Source organism: Myxine glutinosa, chromosome 6, assembly GCF_964187855.1.
Source record: "Myxine glutinosa chromosome 6, kmMyxGlut1.1, whole genome shotgun sequence".
Classification (NCBI taxonomy): Eukaryota; Metazoa; Chordata; class Myxini; order Myxiniformes; family Myxinidae; genus Myxine; species Myxine glutinosa.
Window position 1 is genome coordinate 124,587,989 of NC_136266.1, and position 20,078 is coordinate 124,608,066.

The 20,078-nt window shown below is 45.3% G+C and overlaps 1 protein-coding gene across 5 annotated transcripts in view; it reads right to left on the reverse strand.

Moving 5' to 3' along the window:
• LOC137430255 (beta-1,4 N-acetylgalactosaminyltransferase 1-like) overlaps window positions 1-13,309 on the reverse strand; it is a 123,355-nt gene extending 110,046 nt beyond the window's left edge. For 2 of the 5 annotated variants that reach the window (XR_013623859.1, XM_078780464.1), the window contains exons 1-2: window positions 12,910-13,240; window positions 6,831-6,947 (exon numbers count right to left, since the gene is read on the reverse strand). Coding sequence is in view for 4 of the 5 variants with exons in the window: in XM_078780464.1 (XP_078636590.1) it covers window positions 6,831-6,947; window positions 12,910-13,121 (329 nt within the window). In the remaining variant the exon portion in view is untranslated. Of the gene's footprint in view, window positions 1-6,830; window positions 6,948-8,027; window positions 8,222-12,909 lie in introns of those variants that run through there. The other 3 variants (XM_078780463.1, XM_078780465.1, XM_078780466.1) reach the window with 3 other exon arrangements.
• Between the last annotated feature and the right edge of the window lie 6,769 nt (window positions 13,310-20,078).

The following is a 20,078-nucleotide window of genomic DNA, read 5'->3' on the forward strand; positions in this document are numbered from 1 at the left end:
AAATACTACATACACCAAGATGGCAGACACCAGCATTTGGCATTCACAATGCAGTTGACACCATTGCACATGGTACTGGTTGGTTTTCACACCGCACGTAGAAAAACATTATCTTGTGCCGTGACAACGGTGGACGTCATGCGGATGCACTCCATGCCTAAGGAGGTATTGTAACTGTTGTATTACTGTAATATGTTATTATTACTCCAATTATTATGTATTACTGTTATCACTGTAATATGTTATGACTCCTGGGGCTTATGTCTCAACCTAGTAGATGTTATAAGCAAATCTTGTATCAGCAGCTAAAACCGTGTCCTGGGCCTGGGGCTTATTACAACAGGTCAATTTTGACAAAAAGATAACCATGGATAACCAAAAAGATAACCATAATTTTTTTGTAAATGGGCGGCGGCGTCACACATGTTCACTCCAGGTATTTTGATGTGTTGAATCCAAATCAAGTGCATGCCAGACACGATTTTGCGATTTTAACCCTCGAAGTCTAAATTATAATTCAAAATGGTGGCCAGTTGCAATACAAAATACATAAATTACACCCCTCAATAGTTGTTTTGCTCACACAATAGTAAAATCTCCAAAGACCTGTGTTGGTCATTTATGAACGTTCATTTCAATATTTGGTATTTCTAAAATATTAAAAATAGCATAATATGCACATTTGCAACCTGGTGTTGGCTTAGTGGTTAGGGTACCGGCTTGGGATCCGAGGATCCTGAGTTCAAATCCGGGTCGATCGTTGAATTAACGCCTTGGGCGGTTGGTTGAACTCAGCCTGTCATCCTTGAGAGGTTGGCAAATTGAGTACCAGCTTGCTGGGATGAATGTGTCGGCGTATGCCCCGGCTTAGAATAGGTATACTGTATCCTTGCGTGTCGTAAGAGGCGACTAAAGGGCTGGCATCAGGAAGGGCATCCGGCCATAAAAAAACATTGCCTCAAAAATGCAACCATAATGATTGCCATGGGGCCCTCAAGGCCAACCCCCGCTCCAGCAGGGAAAATGGCCTTAAAAAGGGATAATGTGCACATTTGCACAATGTTTGGGTTACATTAACCCTGATAAGTTTCATCAGTTTGGTTGTACTTAAGTCCAAGAATATACTGATGTTCATTTTCAGTATGTTGGATTGGGGGATTGCACACTGCCATGATTTTTTTTGGGTGTTCTGTGTTGCCTCATGCAGGACTCAATGTTATGCAAGTGATGGACCGAGTGTGGTGTCCTCCGGGACAAAGGTTCTCAGCAATCTATGGCAGGTAAAGGTTATGCTCGTGCTATAAGAGCTCACAAACGTGCACTACAAGCTCTTTGGGAGATACTGCTTTCCCGTTTATATGGCGATTTGGAAAGTTTTTATTCAGATTTGAAAACGGAGATAAGTTATTTGACACATAACCACAATTAGATACAATTGCTAAACTGATCGAAAAAATGGCAACGAAGAAAACACATGGGATTATCGAATAATTTGGAGAAAAATGAAGACAGAGAATCCAAATACCCAATTTTGGTGGCAATACAAAAAATATATAGGGTAACCATTTTGAATTCAGGATTAGAGGGTTAAAAAAAATCGAATCCGGCATACACTTGATTTGAAATCAGCATACTTTAAAATATAACGTCAGCATGAATGCAAGGCGTTAACACGAAATGCCCCACCATCCTTTTCTCGTGCCTTTTATTTCCAAATCTGACCCTATATGACACACCCTGTGGAATGTAAAAAATACAATAAAAAATGAGAGCCTTGAGGGTTGAAATGTACAGTTTAGTGAAGCAAGAGTTACTTGTTCAACCATGTCTAAACCACTTTGTGTCAACAGACATTGACTGTCAAATCTCACATTACAGTCATATAATAATCTGAAAATACATATTGTTTGAAGACATTGAGAATATAACATCAGATTTTTTTTTTTATTTTTTTTTATTTTTTTTTTTTTTTGTATACAAGATCGAGGCTCGTGAAAGAGCGAACATTAATCACACAGAAAGACAAACCGACACATAAAACATAACATAGGGAGCGGTAGACAAGATGGGGAGAGAGGGGGAAGGACACAAACACAACATTTGAGAGCAGGGACCGAGAGACATGGAGACATCGAGAGATCTGAGAGAGGGTGAGGGCTTTGGGGGGGGGGGGGCGTGGGAAGGGGGCAGTGGGAGAGGTATAAAACATATGGACACTGCCAGGACTTCCAGGAAAGAAGTTGGAATTTCAAACAAGGTGGATCTGGGGTGAATTAGCGGGGGTAGAAAAGATCAAGGTTTTGGATGGGGGAAGATAAGAGATGGTGGTGAACAGCTGTTTTAAAGACCTGGAGGGAGGAGTGGGATTGAAGGGAGTGAGGGAGTTTGTTCCAGAGGCGGGAGAAAAGAGGAATGAAAGAGTGAAGGTGAGCGGAGAGCCGAGATTTCGGCAGTTTAACCATCAGAGGGTTGCTGGCAGATCTTGTGCGACCTGTAGGAATATTTGGGGGACAGAGCACAGAGAGAGCTGGGGGTGCAAGGCCGGAGAGGAGTCGGTAGAAGACAGAAAGACCACCTACCTGCCTGCGGTGAGTGAGTGAAAGGCCCTCAGAGATAGCTTCATCGCGGGAGATTCCAATAATTCTGAAAGCTTTGGTTTCAACAGCGTGAAGCCGAGCTAGGTGTGAGGCAGGAGCACCGGCCCATAGGGGAGAACAGTATTCCATTGAGCTGCGGATGAAAGCCTTGTATGTGGTGAGGAGCTCAGGTGTGCCGAGGAAGGACTTCGCACGACGGAGGATGCCCAGTCGGCGACTGGCTTTGGAGGCCAGCTTGGAAATGTGGTTTTCCCAAGAAAGATCATGGCAGATAGTGAGACCCAAAATCTTGAGCGACAGAACTTCTTGGAGAGGATTGTTGAGAAAGTAGATGGGAGGGTTGTCCAGTCGATCTTTTCGGAGAGACATAGTAAGAGTGTGAGATTTGTCAGGATTGAAAGACATGTTCCACTTGTTTGACCAGTCTGTGATTTTGTCCAGGTCTTCAGAGAGCGAGGAGGCAGCAGACTGCCGGTCTGAGGGAAGAGGAATGGAGCGGCAGAGAGTGGAGTCATCAGCAAAGAGATAGAGAGGATTTTCGAGAGAGTCAGAGAGATCATTGATGAAGACCAGAAAAAGCACGGGGCCCAGAACACTGCCTTGGGGAACTCCAGCCTGAACAGGAAGAGGAGATGAGAGAAACCCATTCAGGGCCACACGTTGACGACGACTAGAGAGGAAGTCCGCCAGCCATGCGTGGAGATTTCCATGGATACCAAAGGAGGAGAGTTTGGTGAGCAGAGCGGGGTGCCAGACCGTGTCGAAGGCACGTGATATGTCGAGGGAGACAGCTCTAATTTCCTGTTTGGCATTGAGGACCTCCATCCATTGTTGAGACAGCAGAAGCAGCATGTCCAGAGTAGAGTGACCTGGTCTGAAACCAAATTGATGATCAGAGATCAAGCCATTGGAGAAGAGGAAAGATTTCATATCAGAAGCAATGATGGATTCCATGACTTTGCTGATAATTGGGAGAAGGCTGATTGGTCTGTAGTTGCTAGGATCTGTTTTTGCACCTTTTTTGTGCAAAGCGGTGATGTTGGCTGATTTCCAAGCAGATGGCAGTTGACCTTGAGCAAAAGAGAGGGTGAAGAGAACAGAGAGAGGGTGAGATAGAGCAGCAGAGCAGGATTTTAGGACCCGTGGGCTGATGCCGTCGGGTCCAGTTGCAGAATCAGAGTCGAGGGTTGACAGAAACTTTTCCACCTTGTCAGGAGGAAAGGACACGGAGTCCAGAAGCAGCAGGGTACGACTGGGTATGGTGGGTACAGAGAGGGATGGGTTTGGGACACAAGATTTAGAGGCAAACACAGAGTTGAGGCATTCAGCTTTTTCACGTGCAGAGTCAGCTGTGTAGCCGTTTGAGGTAAGGGAGGGGATGGAGGGGGAACAAACACCAGAAACGGATTTGACCAGACGCCACCAGGATTTGGAAGAGGGAGACAGATAAGAGAGTTCGGTCTTGAGAACGGAGAGATATTGTTTCCTGGCTCTCCTGAGGGTGGACACACACTTGTTTCGGGCTTTGTGAAAGGAAATGAGATTTCCTTCCGTTGGATTTGCTTTCCAGGAGACGAAGGCAAGTTGTTTCTGGGCAACAGCCTCACCACAAGATTCTGTGTACCATGGACGGGAGGAAGGGTATGACAACTGAAGACGAGATGGGATAAATCTGTGCATGAGAGAGAGCAATTTACTTTGGAAGAATTCCCAGGATGAGTTGATGTCAGAGGTGGTAGAGATGGGAGACCAGTCCAGATGATTGATGGCTGCTTGAAGACCGTGCCAGTTGGCCTGAGTGAAATGCCAGACTCGTCGACGCTGAGCAGGCTCCCTGAGGATGGTCAGAGAGATGTCCACTTTAACAAGGACATGATCAGATGATCCGATCGGAGCAGAAGAAGAGCAGCAGACATTTTCAGGGAAGTTAGTCATAACCAAGTCCAGAAGAGAAGATGTTCCGTTGACTGAGATCCGGGTCGGGAAATTGACAGATTGTGTCAGTCCCAGTGAGTCGCAGAAGTCCTTTGCTGAGGAGCCATGGCTGGTGAGAGAGGTACCCACACCCAGCCAACTGGCATGATGACAGTTGAAATCACCACATATGAGGAAGAGAGAGTTGGGATGAGTAGATAGAAGTTGGTCCATATCATCAGACAGCGAGATGTAGATGGAGTCATCACTGTTTGGTGGACGGTACAACACACATATGAACAAGAGGTGGGAGCGAAGGGGAAGCCGTAGCCAGAGGTATTCCTGGGGGTGAGGTGGAGAGAGTGCAGTGCAGGGCGAGTGAGGAAGAGAGTTTTTGATAAAGATAGCAACCCCGCCTCCAGGACGAGGCTCAGGTCTATCATACCGGAGGAGGGAGTAGCCCGGGAGAGATACTATGGAATCAGAGACATCATAAAGGAGGAAAGTTTCTGTTAAGCAGATCACGTCTGGTTTGACAGAAGCAACCTGTATGGAGAGATCGGTTAAGTTTGAACGAAGGCCCCGGATGTTTGAGGTCCATACCGTTAATGAAGAGGAAGGGGGAGCATCAGATACAGAACAGGGGGGAGGAGGGGTAGGGTAAGATGTGGAAGAGGTGGAAGAGGTAGGGAGAGCTGTTGAAGGTGTGTCAGAGATTTCAGAATAGCTCGGAGAAAGGGAAGGATGGGGCGGACAAAAGGTTTGATGGTGATTGGGTGAGCCACAATGAGGTGTTATTTGAGGAGGGGGAAGAGCGAGGCAGAAGGTTGGGGGATATGGAGGTGAGAGTTTGAAGGGGGAAGAAGCGGGGAGGACGCTTTGAGGAGGGGGAGTGAGAGGGGGGAAATTGAGAAGCAATGAGGGTGGGGAGATTTGAAGGGGAGGGGTGAGGGGGGAGTTTGGGAGGGAAGGGACAAGGGGAGGGATTTGAAAGGGATGGGATATGGGGGAGATTTGGAGGGGAGGGGTGAGGCAGGAGTCTAGGAGGGGAGGGGCGAGGGGGCGTCTTGGCGGGGAGGGGTGAGGGGGTAGTTTAGGAGGGAGGGGGCAAGGGGGGAGATTTGAAAGGGATGGGTGATGGGGAAGATTTGGAGGGGAGGGGTGATGGGGAAGATTTGGAGGGGAGGGGTTATGGGGAAGATTTGGAGGGGAGGGGTGAGATTGGATTTTTGAAAGTGTACGATTTATGGGAAACGAACATTTATTGCAAAATGAGTTTCTTGTGACCTTCGAGTTAAAAATACGTTTAAGGACGCTGGATGGAGGATGGAGTGCAGGAGAGTTTAGGGAATGTAGAAAAAAGGCACTATAGGAGATGGATATTTTTTTTGGGATGAATTGATTTGGTGAGCAAGTCGAAAGCAGCCTTTTAAAGAAGAAGAAGAAAAAGGTGTTATAAAATATGACGGAATACATAACTTCAGGGGAAAGTGTAAACATTGAAGGTTAATGAGTGAAAACTATCTGGGGAAATGGGGGAGAAACACGTGGTCGAAGAACGAACGAACGAATAAGAATGAATAAACGAATGAGAACAGAGAAGGAAATGTTTTTTTTTTTTTTGTTTGTTTTTTGTTTTTTTTTGAGTTGAGATTTACACAAGGAATTTGGCTCTGGGTGAAAAGACTGGGAATACAGAGAACGAAAGTTATTGGATCACAAACGACGGACCACTGAGAGAAAAACAAAGCCTCAAGGTTGTACAGTGCACACTGTACAAGGCCTTGCTCGCGACACGGCAAACAGACGATCAATTTATGAAAGATAAACACCGAGAAACAACCAAAGTTGCACACAATAACTTCACACACCGAAACTTCACACACCGATAAATTTAATAACTGAGAGTAAGAACATCTGGTGCTGGCAGGATAGTCTTGGTCCTTGAGGTATGCAAAGTTACCTCTGAGCCGTCGAGCTTAGGTTTGAATCTCAGCCCAACTACAAACTGTCATTCTGCAGTCTCACAGGCAGGGCAAGGCATAATTGTGTGTGCCATCCCTCTGATGGACGTTAAACTGAGAGTCCCATCTGCTGGAATTAGTTGGTGGACATGAAAGATCCGACGGTGTCTTTCGCGAAGAGTAGGCGAGCTCTCGCCAGCACGCTCAACAAATTCTAAATTCCAGCCCGAGCGGACAGTGGGTGTTGCATCAGGGGCAAAGCTGAGACCTCTGCCAATGATGCTACTCACAGCCTTTTGCTACGTACAAAAGAAGAAGAAGAAGAAGAGGAGGAAGAAGAAGAAAGGAAGCACACCTGGCTCGGTACTGATGGAACTGGTGTTCCCGTCTGTTCAATGCTCCTTTGTCATCGGCAAGCAGGTGACGTTGTGGTTTGCTTTGGCAGGTGCATGAATTTCCATGAGGAAGCAATCTAGAGAAAGATTATGGGAGAGAACAAGATTGAAAGATAGCATATAAAAAGCACCAATGCCAATAAAGGATATAGACCCATTAGATGGACATTTGAGCATTTTAGTCAGGCTTATATTAGAGTGCTGGGATTCTAGGGTCCTAGGATATATTAGAGTGCTGGGGGCTGGCTTGGGATTCTAGGATCCTGAGTTAAAATCCTGTTTAGTCGTTAAATTAACACCGGGTGTGGTTGACTCAGCCTGTCATCCTTTCGAGTACAGCAAAATAAGTACCAGCTTACTGGGATGAATGAGCCATTCGTGTGTCCAGCGTAGAAGTGACAACCTTACCAGGAATGTGCCCAATAGTCAAGGAATTGCTTCGGAAGCCATAGGCCTATGCATCTGATGATGCGGGAGTGGACATTATCATCTTTATATTGAAACGAGAAAGAGCAATCAGAATTTGCAAATCCTCGCCAAGACTTGTTTTGTGTGACAAATACATGGAAGGATTTACTGAATGAAAGGTCATTGATTGCAAATGAAAGGTCGGTTTGGTCTAAAGATGGGTCGACACGAAGTGCACATTTGTACAATGTAAACCAACAAAAACAGATAACATAAAAATTGACCTTGAAACAACAATACTTCGGATTAATTACAATTTGATATATATATATATGTATTATTTTTTATCATTTACAGAATGTGATTGGTGGCCAAATGTGGAGATTTTTTCCAGTCTCCACATGTATACCACACACATTAGGCCAATAAAGATGTTTACTATTCATAAAATGGTTTCATTAAACACACAGGGAAATGATGCATGGAATAAAACACAAATGATCCATATTAATGCTGTTATTATTAACTTTCAGCAATATATATACTGGTGATGAGACTTCAAATAATGGAAAATTTAGTGCTACGGTTATGGGGACAATAATGGCGAATGCCAAAAACTCATTTCAGTATAAAGCACACTGGTCGTCATTTTACATCAAGTCCATATGAATTATAAGTACAGCAGATTTTAAATTATGCTAATACATGTCATACTGGTGAAACTACCAAAATAAAGACTCTCCCCTCACCTTCGCTCTTTCATTCCTCTTTTTTCCCGCCTCTGGAACAAACTCCCACGCTCTCTTCAATCCCACTCCTCCCTCCAGGTCTTCAAAACAGCTGTTCACCTCCATCACATATCTTTCCCCCATCCAAAATCTGGATCTTTTCTTTCCCCGATAATCCACCCCAAACCCACCTTCAAATTCCATTTTCTTTCCTGAAAGTCCCTGTCATGTCCTTCTTGTTTATCCCGTGTACCCTGCCCCAGCCCTCTCTCTTCCACTGATCTCCTGATGTCCCTGTTCCCTACTATTGTTGTGCTTCCCTCTCTCTCGCCCTCTGTGTCCCTCTCCCTTTATTATATGTTCTATGTGTTAGCTCTTATATGAGCCTCGACTAAGTGTACAAAAAAATGGGTGCTGCTGAAGCAGTTTCTTGGAAAGGGTAATACCGGGTGGTTTGCCATTGCCTTCCCAGCGTTTTGTCCATGCTCTGCTGTTTTAAATGCTGAGCATCAAGCAAGGAAGCAGCACGCACCATTTTAAAAGTCTTTGATGTGACTAACATTACTAAATTTGTGATTTTAAACAGGAATGCGTTTCAGGGCTTGTGCCAACATTTAATCAACATTCAGATAACCTTCAGATTTGACAATCTCGGAAATTCTATACGTTGCTGTGCTCGCCCAGGCCTGCTAGCTGCAATTCAGGATATACAAGTGGCAAGGCAACAAAGCGAATGAAAGATGTATAAAAGAGAGAAACAGCGATAAAAGACAAAGGAGAACAACAAAGGACCTAGCCTTCAGCAGTTTTTCCACGAATCTCAAACGCTGCAACAGGTAAAAGGTATCTGAGATCTGGTACACAGCAGCAGCAGGGAAGCAGAGTCCACACAGCATAAAGATATGGCATAAACATAATCAAATAACTTACCAATTGATAATGTTTAACCTCATTAACAAAAAAAGAACACAGACACACCCTAACAACCAAGAGAAGAACATGCACAGAAATGGGAGAGGGCACACCTACTATACATGGATGATTTAAAGCTCTTCACACCGAATGACGAAAAATTGACAGAAAAAACTAACACTAGTAAAACGGTTTTCCGAGGACATTCAAATGGAATTTGGACTATACAAGTGCACCAAGTACACATTTGTGCATGGTAAACCAACAAAAACAGACAACATAAAAATTGACCTTGACACAACAACACAGCAGTAAGAAAACGAAGCATCATACAAATACCCCGGAGGAGAAGAAGGCCAACAAATATGTCACAAACAAATGCACCAAACAATCACCAAAGAATATTGTCAAGTCCACTGCCGATAAAAAACAGCCTTGGAAGGATATCCGGTCGGTCTTACCGGTCAAGACGGTCAAGACGGTCAAGCTGAAAATTTGCTGTACTTTTTGGCACGCATCGGACAAAAGGCAACAGGGTGCTTACCTGCACGGAGCTCATGGGGATTTTACTCGAACCCACAAACACAGAAACGAGACAAGAAAAATCAACAATACAACAAATGAAATGCAACAACTAATGGTTTAATAAAAATAAATGCAATACGAAAATGGTGAAATGAAAGGTGAGGTAAATCTACTATCCTAATTGAGGTACCTCCACATACAGACACAAAAATAGACAGGGGAGTGATTAAAGAAAATAAAAGAAAATCCACCCTTTTTGCCAGCATGCAGCTCTGGTCTAGATAAACACTATGGTGGGGTCGGTCGACGAGAGGACCGCGCGTCGAAGCACCCAAACAATGGTGCCGGTCAATTGCGCCAGCACACCGAGCCGTGCAGCAGGCAGCCAAACGTCTCCTGCTCAATCCCGGGCCAGCTAGCACAACACAGTCTCACACAGCGCCACTATCACCTCCTCCTCATGATCGCAAAAGTCCACACAAGCTCCACAAAGTCTTCCCCACGCTCGCACATGAGCCAGGAACAGCCAAGCCAGGGACAAACGACAAAGAGCGAATGCCCCATCCAACAGCCAGAACGAGAGAGAGACTGATTCTTCTTCCTCCGTTCTCCAAGTCTCTCGATGACGTCACCCCGACAAATCATGCACTTCGGGGGCAGGGCCTCACTGCCCTCTTGGCCACCCACCGATTCTCCACCTCTACTGGGTGGGGCTTAGTTGCCGATTACGATTTTTGTGAGGTGGGGTTTATTGTGTATTGTAATGTCTGGGTACTGTCGACATTTATGCCAGTAGTTGTGGTTTAATGGAGGACTCGTTGTTATCGTTGTTGTTGTGATTGTAAAGATGTGGGTTTTTATGGCCGGCTCGTTATAATTGTAAGAACACAGGGTAAATCACAGGAGGAAATCACGTACTGGGGAGACTAATCATAAACGCTACCTAATTAGCATGTCTTCACCCCGTGTGAAGAACACATCAACTACCTTAAGCTCACAGTTTTTCTACTTACATACATGAGATGGGCTTTCTACTCGCCCATGGTCTATGCTAATACTACACAATCCTATCTCCACTATGGCATGTCATCACCTACCCCCACAAACGTAACAGCCCACTGTACGTCCTGCCGGGGAGGGTCTCCGCACCATCCAGGCTCTCTCGGCCTCAGGCTCCCATAGCCTCTACCGGGTTGCCAGGGCTCTCCATACCTGCTGGTCGCCCAGCAAATGGAGCTAACAACCAAAGACACACACACACACACACACACACACACACACACACCTCATTTTTTTTATTACGGCATCAGTCCACGGGTCCTAAAATCCTGTTCTTCCGTTCTCTTCACCCTCTCTTTTGCTCAAGGTCATCTTCCATCTGCTTGGAAATCTGCCAACATCACCGCTTTGCACAAAAAAGGTGCAAAAATAAATCCCAGCAACTACAGACCAATCAACCTTCTCCTAATTATCAGCAAAGTCATGGAATCCATCATTGCTTCAGATATGAAATCTTTCCTCTTCTCCAATGGCTTGATCTCTGATCATCAATTGGGTTTCAGACCTGGTCACTCTACTCTGGACATGCTGCTTCTGCTTTCTCAACAATGGATGGAGGTCCTCAATGCCAAACAGGAAATTAGAGCAGTCTCCCTTGACATATCACGTGACTTTGATACGGTCTGGCACCCCGCTCTGCTCACCAAACTCTCCTCTTTTGGTATCCATGGAAATCTACACGCATGGCTGGCGGACTTCCTCTCTAGTCGTAGTCAATGTGTGGCCCTGAATGGGTTTCTCTCATCTCCTCTTCCTGTTCAGGCTGGAGTTCCCCAAGGCAGTGTTCTGGGCCCTGTGCTTTTTCTGGTCTTCATCAATGATCTCTCTGACTCTCTTGAAAATCCTCTCTATCTCTTTGCTGATGACTCTACTCTCTGTCGCTCCATTCTTCATCCCTCAGATTGGCAGTCTGCAGCCTCCTCACTCTCTGCAGACCTGGACAAAATCACAGACTGGGCAAACAAGTGGAACATGTCTTTCAATCCTGACAAATCTCACACTCTTACGATGTCTCTCCAAAAAGACCGACTGGACAACCCTCCCATCCACTTTCTGAATAATCCTCTCCGAGAAGTTCTGTCACTCAAGCTTTTGGGTCTCACTATCTGCCATGATCTTTCCTGGGAAAACCACATTTCAAATCTGGCCTCCAAAGCCAGTCGCCGACTGGGCATCCTCCGTCGTGCGAAGTCCTTCCTTGGTACACCTGAGCTCCTCACCACATACAAGGCTTTCATCCGCAGCACAATGGAATACTGCTCTCCCCTCTGGGCTGGTGCTCCTGCCTCACACCTGGCTCGTCTTCACGCTGTTGAAACCAAAGCATTCAGTATCATTGGAATCTCCCGCGATGAAGCTAACTCCAAGGGCCTCTCACTCATTCACCGCAGGCAGGTTGGTGGTCTTTCCGTCTTCTACCGACTCCTCTCTGGCCTTGCCCCCCCCCCCCCCCCAGCTCTCTCTGGGCTCTGTCCCACAAATATTCCTGCAGGTCGCACAAGATCTGCCTGCCTGCAACCCTCTTATGGTTAAATTGCCAAAATCAAGACTCTCTGCTCACCTTCACTCCTTCATTCCTCTTTTCTCCCGCCTCTGGAACAAACTCCCTCACTCTCTTCAATCCCACTCCACCCTCCAGGTCTTTAAAACAGCTGTTCATCACCATCTCTTATCTTCCCCCATCCAAAACCTTGATCTTTTCTTCCCCAGCTAATTTCACCCCAAATCCACTTTTTTGAAATACCAACTTCTGTCCTGGAAGTCCTTGGTGTCCTTGTGTTTTATACTTCTCCCTCCGCCCCCCCCCCCCCCTTCCCACACCTCCTCCCCCCAAGCCCTCTCCTTCCACACATCTCCCTGCTCTCAAATGTGTGTTTGTGTGCTTCCCCTTCTCTCCCAATCTTGTCTACCGCTCCCTCTTTTTATATATTTTGTTTGTCTGGCTGATTTGTTTGTGAAGTAAATGTTAGCTCTTTCACGAGCCTCGATTCAGTATACAAAAACAAACAAACAAACAAAAAAACAGTATCGGCTATTCCTAAAACATAATATTATAACTTAAAGGAATGCTGCACATGATGTTAATTTCACATCACCCGGCATTCAACCTCATTTTCTTGTAAATCTCAAAATAGTTCTTTTACCTCAAGTAAGAACCTCAACTTGCAAGCAGTTAATGTTTTTATTAATAACACACAACACATCACAAACAACACACAATTATTGATGTTACCACCAACTAATATAGCGACGCACAAATGTTGGACAATTATGAGATCCAATAATAAATGTGTGAAAATGGTGGGACACCTTGTTGAAGGACTTCGATCAATGAAAGATATACCAGTCAACAGAAAGACCAAGAAGTTGAACTTTAAGTCCGCTCTGGGGAACATCCAACACTTACTTCATCACGTCCTCTCTGGGCGATTGTCGAGGTTCGTTGAAAATCCCTTGCTCATCCAGGTGATGATCCACACTCTGCTTATGGTAAGAAAATGACTCCACCAGATGCGGGAAGAATCCTGATGATCCGATTCTCCAGAAGAGGAACGTCACGGCAAATATGATGGATATAGCTGCAAGAGGAAATAATCTTTGGAACTTTACGTTGTGCATTGCTCACTGCTCGTGGTAACTTCCAACTCCTCCAACTCGTTCGAAAAACGCGTCCAAGGTCCAATTGTGTCAAGGCACAGACGCATTCGCACTTGTTTTCAGACGTACTCATATACAATGTTGAATGATAGGTGTGTTCGTTGTGATGAAAACGCCCTCTTTATTCGATTCTCAGAAAAACGATTGGTGGAATCCAGGTGCATCCAGGTGGAGTTTGAAGGTTCTCAGGTGAAACCATAAAACGCCGGCCCCTTTTTGTCGAAGAATAGGTAACCAGCATTAATCACCTTGTGATGAAACATAAACATTCAGATCAATTCCCAAAGGCGAATCCTGGTGGGGTTTCATGAGTCTCAGGTGAAACTATCACACGCGGCCGCTTTTTGTCAAACAACAGGTAACCAGCATTAACCATTTTATAATGAAACATAAACATTCGGATTAATTACAATTCTATATATATACACTAGTTTGGCTCGGCTCGCCTCACCTAGAGTCCCTTTATACAGAGAGTAAAGACATGACGATCCGGAAAAATACGGTCACGTGACTCAGGGAGCCATTTTGGAGCCAAATTCGCGTTCGCTTAACTTCTCGCGTTCGCGTGTTATGCAAGTACAATCGATTCGACTACCTACGGAAGCCTTAGTTCACTGAAAATGCCGGGTTGTTGTGCATTTGGATGCACAAATAGACATGACGAGGGTTTCAAGATGTACAGATTCCCTTCGGATCCCAATCGACGTAAAATATGGGAGAATAAAGTGAGCCGAGTGGGCTGGAAGCCGGCTTCGTCTTCAAAGCTTTGCGAGCTAGGTCAAGTTACTGTTCAGTCCCGTTCAGAAAGTAAAGTGAATTATTTAACTTTCACCTTGTAGCGACAACAAGTAATTCCCGCAACAAGTAGTCAATAGCTGTCATTGTATCATAGTGAAAACCGTAAATTTTTTTGTTTGGAAACATTGGATACTTTGCTTGACAGTACATTGTACTGTATTTTCTATATTTCTATTTCGAAAAAGAACGTTCAGTTCACAATATGCCAACAGTTTGATAATAGCTAGTATTAGGAATCATTTCTAGAGAATGGTTATGAATGGTTATGTTGTAAATTCAACAGGGCTGGACAAGAAGAAGAAGTCTCTGTTTGGCATTATTGTGTATTCGTGCATGCATCTCTTATTGTGTATTCGTGCATGCATCTCTTATTGTGTATTCGTGCATGCATCTCTTATTGTGTATTCGTGCATGCATCTTTTATTGTGTATTCGTGCATGCATCTTAAGGAATAGCTTGCCCATGTAGCATATCCACTTACCCTGTATTTGGTCTTGCCATTTCTTTTTTTCAGGGGAACACAAAAGTTCTCAAAAAATTCCACATAATGCAATGAAAGTTTTAATGATTGTAAAGATAAAAAGCAGGAAGTTGCTATTCATATTGGGGTCTCAACCCTCACAAGACCTCTAATTTGTATCGTTCTTCAAAATGGTAGAGATAAATGCTAAAAAAAAAAATCATCACATATTGCAATTTTGACAGCTGGACTACGTTTCATTTATTCTGATTGTACCTGGATCTGTTGCTGAATGTGGTTAACTGATGAAAAGAAAGCTGAAAAGGTTAATTTACAGTATGTGTACATTGACCGAGAGCCTGTGTGTGTGTGTGTGTGTGTGTGTGTGTGTGTGTGTGTGTGTGTGTGTGTGTGTGTGTGTGTGTGTGTGTGTGGATATGTGTGTGTGTGTGTGTGTGTGTGTGTCTGTGTGTGTGGATGTGTGTGTGTGTGTGTGTGTGTGTGTGTGTGTGTGTGTGTGTGTGTGTGTGTGTGTGTGTGTGTGTGTGTGTGTCTGTGTGTGTGGATATGTGTGTGTGTGTGTGTGTGTGTGTTTATCCCGTGTGTGTGCATGTGTGTTTTAATGTGTTGATGTTTGTGTGTATGTTTGAGTTTATTGGCTCTGAAAACGCATTAAATTTGTTACAGTTTGATAATGTTTACATTAAATTCATTTCTTTCAGACAAAACACACGTGCGTTTTAATGCCCCCCCCCCTCTCCCCCCCCCCCCCCCCCCCCCGCTTTTCCTATCCTCTTAATCGAAGAGGTTAAAGATTATTTTAGGTTACAAGACTACTTTGTCACATAGTATGTTCAAATTCTCTCCAGGCATCGTGAGTAACCCAAATTATTATTGCCAACATCGCGATAATGAGGATTCAGAAATCACCCATTTTGTCACTTCTCATCAACCGCTCATTTTTTCAGACAAACTAATATCCCATTATAGGCAATCTGGAACATAATGGAGCTAATACTCATAGACCGACATCTCGATACAATAAAATAAATAAATAAAAACATTCACCGTACTCCCTAACCCGCCCCGTGTTTGTGCAGTGGTGCATTGCATTATACACGCATAGCTCATAGTGCACTGTGCATGTGCCGGTTCAGTGGTTCCGCACAATTGGCTCCAAAATGGCGGCGTATTCTCAGTTGTCGTTACTCTCTGTATAAATGGACTCTCGCCTCACCACGCGTCGTTAATGAGGAACGAGCTTATTTTAGCTGAGAATAATGACTGTACCTGAGTTGCTGTGTTGTCATGAGTTACACCAATCATGATACAATTATTTTGCACAATTTTATTTGTAGTGTTTGTGGTATTACATTTTTATAAGCAATTTAATTTGAAGATTTAGGCTGAAAAAAAAAACAATTCAAAAAAGAACCCCTCAGCATATACATCGGGGAGGGGTAGGTGCAGACTGGAAGTTTGGAACAATTACACCTCACCACCTGGTAATGAAAAAAACCTCAACAGCACGAAATTCAAAACACCTCCCCACCACATAATTCAAAACACCTCACCACCACATAATTAAAAAGACCTCACCACCACGTAATTAAGAACACCTCACCACCACGTAAATCAAAACACCTCACCACCACAAAATTAAAAACACCTCACCACCACAAAATTTAAAACACCTCACCACCACAAAATTCGAAACACTTCACCACCACGTAATTAAAAAGACCTCACCACCACGTAATTAAAAAGACCTCACCACCACGTAATTAAAAACACCTCACCACCACGTAAATCAAAACACCTCACCACCACAAAATTAAAAAGACCTCACCACCACGTAATTAAAAACACCTCACCACCACGTAAATCAAAACACCTCACCACCACAAAATTAAAAACACCTCACCACCACAAAATTTAAAACACCTCACCACCACAAAATTCGAAACACTTCACCACCACGTAATTCAAAACACCTCATCACCACGTAATTCAAAACACCTCACCACCATGTAATTCAAAACACCTCACCACCACGTAATTCAAAACACCTCACCACCACGTCATTCAAAACACCTCACCACCACGTAATTCAAAACACCTCACCACCACGTAATTCAAAATACCTCACTACCACATCATTCAGAACACCTCACCACCACGTAATTCAAAACACCTCACCACCATGTAGTTCAAAACACCTCACCACCACATAGTTCAAAACATCTCGCCACCACATAATTCAAAACACCTCACCACCAAATAAATCAAAACACCTCACCACCAAATAATTCAAAACACCTCACCACCACGTAATTCAAAACACCTCACCACCACGTAATTCAACACCTCACCACCACATAATTCAAAACACCTCACCACCACATAATTCCAAACACCTTACCGCCACATAATTCAAAACACCTCACCACCACGTAATTCAACACCTCACCACCACATAATTCAAAACAACTCACCACCACGTAATTCAAAACATGTCACCACCACATAATTTGAAACACCTCACCACCACGTAAACTGTGTGGTGGTCCACACAGTGAGGAGCCTGGCTGAGGGGACAAGGCCACAGGGAGAACATAACATGGCTGCGGTGACATATCACGGCTGGAACGCAAGCAGGGAAAATGTCATTTATGGCCTTGGATTGCCCGGCGAGAGGTTTGGGAGGATGTGCGGGGCCAATACTTAGTATTTGTAAAGAGAAGCTGCGAGATATATGGGTACCCCCAAATTATTGCTACCACATACGCACCTAGTGAGATTACAGAAAGGAAAGCTTTCTTTGCGTCTGTGATTAATGTGTGTGTATCGGGGGTGATTTTAACTGTACCTTTGAACCTGTAATAGACAGGAACTCGGCAAAACCTCATCCTGAATCATGTATTGATTTATCCCTTTTACTTTCTCGGGTTGGTTTGCTGGATGTATGGAGGGTACTTTCCCCCAATTAACCTCAGTTTACCTGGAGCCGCATTACCAGAGGAAGAGTGTCCTTTGTGAGACTCGACCGATGGTATATAAACTCACCTTTTAGAAACGCTATAATCTCTCCGGATTATTTTCCGTCAATATTCTCAGACCATCATTTAGTAACCATGGGGTTTCTTTTTCCTCAGTCAATAAATAAAAGTGCATACTGGAAATTTAATACCAGTCTTCTAGAAGATGGTCGATTTAAAGAAGCTTTCTAAGTTTTCTGGGCTAATCAAATTCTAAGAAAGCCCGCTTTTTCTTCAGTAAATCTTTGGTGGGACAATACGAAAACCAAGATTCGGGTGTTTTGTCAACAGGTTAGAGCAAACATTACAAACTAGAGGGGTCACCCTTGGGAATCCCACGGGCATGGACAAGTGTGACATTTGGACATCTTCATTTTGTTGCTGCACATTCAGTTTTACAAAATGGTTACTGGCAATTTATCAGATGCACAAATGATGTAATCTACACAATGTATTTACTTCTGATAACATGTGAATGCATGTGCGTGCACATGGGAAATACAGTTTGAAATGTGTCATTCCATCTCATGTAAAATGTGACTTCAAGAGCTCAAATCCTCTCCCTCCCCGCCCCCATCACACACACACAGACACACACACACACACACAGACACACACACCTCGTTTTTTCATTTCTGTTCCTCACAATGCTGTCTCTCTCTTATTCACAGACACACACATACATACACATACATCCACACACACACACACACACACACACACACACACACACACACACACATATATATATATATATATATATATATATTGTTGCGGATCCGGGGGTCGGCGCTCCCCTTACCAAGGGGGGGGGGGGGGGTTAATCCCCCTATCTTTTAAACTGGCCGATCCCCCAGCCCTGGAAGTTACAACGCTCCTCCATGGGCGAGATTGGCCATGGTGATTGGTCAAGATGGAGTCCCAAATACCCGTGTGCCAATCCCTCCGCGAAGCAGGGAAATAACTCCCGCTTGAACCACGGACAGGTGGAAATTGCCGAGCGGTTAGCAATCCACGATTCGAGCCGTTAGCAAAAAAACTAACCCGTTTCTGAGCGGTTCTAATCATGCCACGTATACTCAATTGAGAAACCACTAAAACGATCGGATGGAGAGGAAACCAAAAGGTATGAAAGAACAAATATAATTTATTAATTATGTACAGGAAACCCAAGAAAGAGGAAACGAAAGAAGGGCATGTGCAATGGAAGGGAGAAGCAGCAGACACAGGGCAATCCTTAATCAGTCTTAATTAACACGCCCAGGACAACACAAACAGACTTACACGAAAGGAGTAATGGTGGCAGGGAGGGAAGGTCCAAGCAGAAAGATGGCGTGGGCCCCGGCTCCAATCCACGCTCCAGCTCAGTCCACGCTCCGGCTCCGATCCACGCTCCAGCTCGCGGCGAAGCCCAGCAGGTCCCGCTGCTCGTATAGCGTTGGGACGCGAGCGGATCTTATTTGGCGGGGTTCATAAAGCGGGGAGGGTAGCTGGCTTTGTCTTCCTCGTCAGAAGCACGCCCTCTCCCACAGCTCTCGTAAAGCAGCACGACCTTTCCCTCCTTGTACTCTCTCATAGCTCTCTCTCCTCCCACTCTCCGTGCGTGCCTTCTCTCCCAAATCAACTGTGTAAGGGCCTGCGCTTGCGCTTATATCGGGCGCGTATCAAGCCGCGTCACGCCCAACAGTGAGCTCACCTCGGCCCTGGTTGGTCGCGAGGGCTCCCGGACTCCACCCTTAACAGGGCTACGCCTCCCTCCGATAACTCCTCCCCCTTCTTTACCAAGCTGGAGCACATGGGCAATGGAGTCTTGGGGGATAGAAAACCACTCTCTGCCGAAGATTTCAAGAGCAGCTTTGGGGCCTAATCTTATTTGATTTTTTTTTTTGTTTGTTTGTTTTTTTGTATACTGAATCGAGGCTCGTGAAAGAGCTGACAACTGCGAGGGAAAGACAGCACAGGGACCACGAGGGAAAGACAGTACAGGGGGACCACGAGTGAAAGACAGTACAGGGGGACCATGAGGGAAAGACAGCACAGGGGGACCACGAGGGAAAGACAGCACAGGGGGACCACGAGGGAAAGACAGTACAGGGGGACCACAAGGGAAAGACAGCACAGGGGGACCACGAGGGAAAGACAGCACAGGGGGACCACGAGGGAAAGACAGCACAGGGGGACCACGAGGGAAAGACAGCACAGGGGGACCACGAGGGAAAGACAGCACAAGGGGACCACGAGGGAAAGACAGCACAGGGGGACCACTATGGAAAGACAGTACAGGGGGACCACGAAGGAAAGACAGCACAGGGGGACCACGAGGGAAAGACAGTACAGTGGGACTGTGAGGGAATGACAGTGCAGGGGGACCACGAGGGAAAGACTGCAGGGGGACCGCGAGGGAAAGACAGTACAGGGGGACCGCGAGGGAATGACAGCACAGAGGGACCACGAGGGAAAGACAGCACAGGGCGACCACGAGGGAAAGACACCACAGGGGAACCACGAGAGAAAGACAGCACAGGGGGACCACGAGGGAAAGACAGCACAGGGGGACCATGAGGGAAAGACAGCACAGGGGGACCGCGAGGGAAAGACAGCCCAGGGGGACCGCGAGGGAAA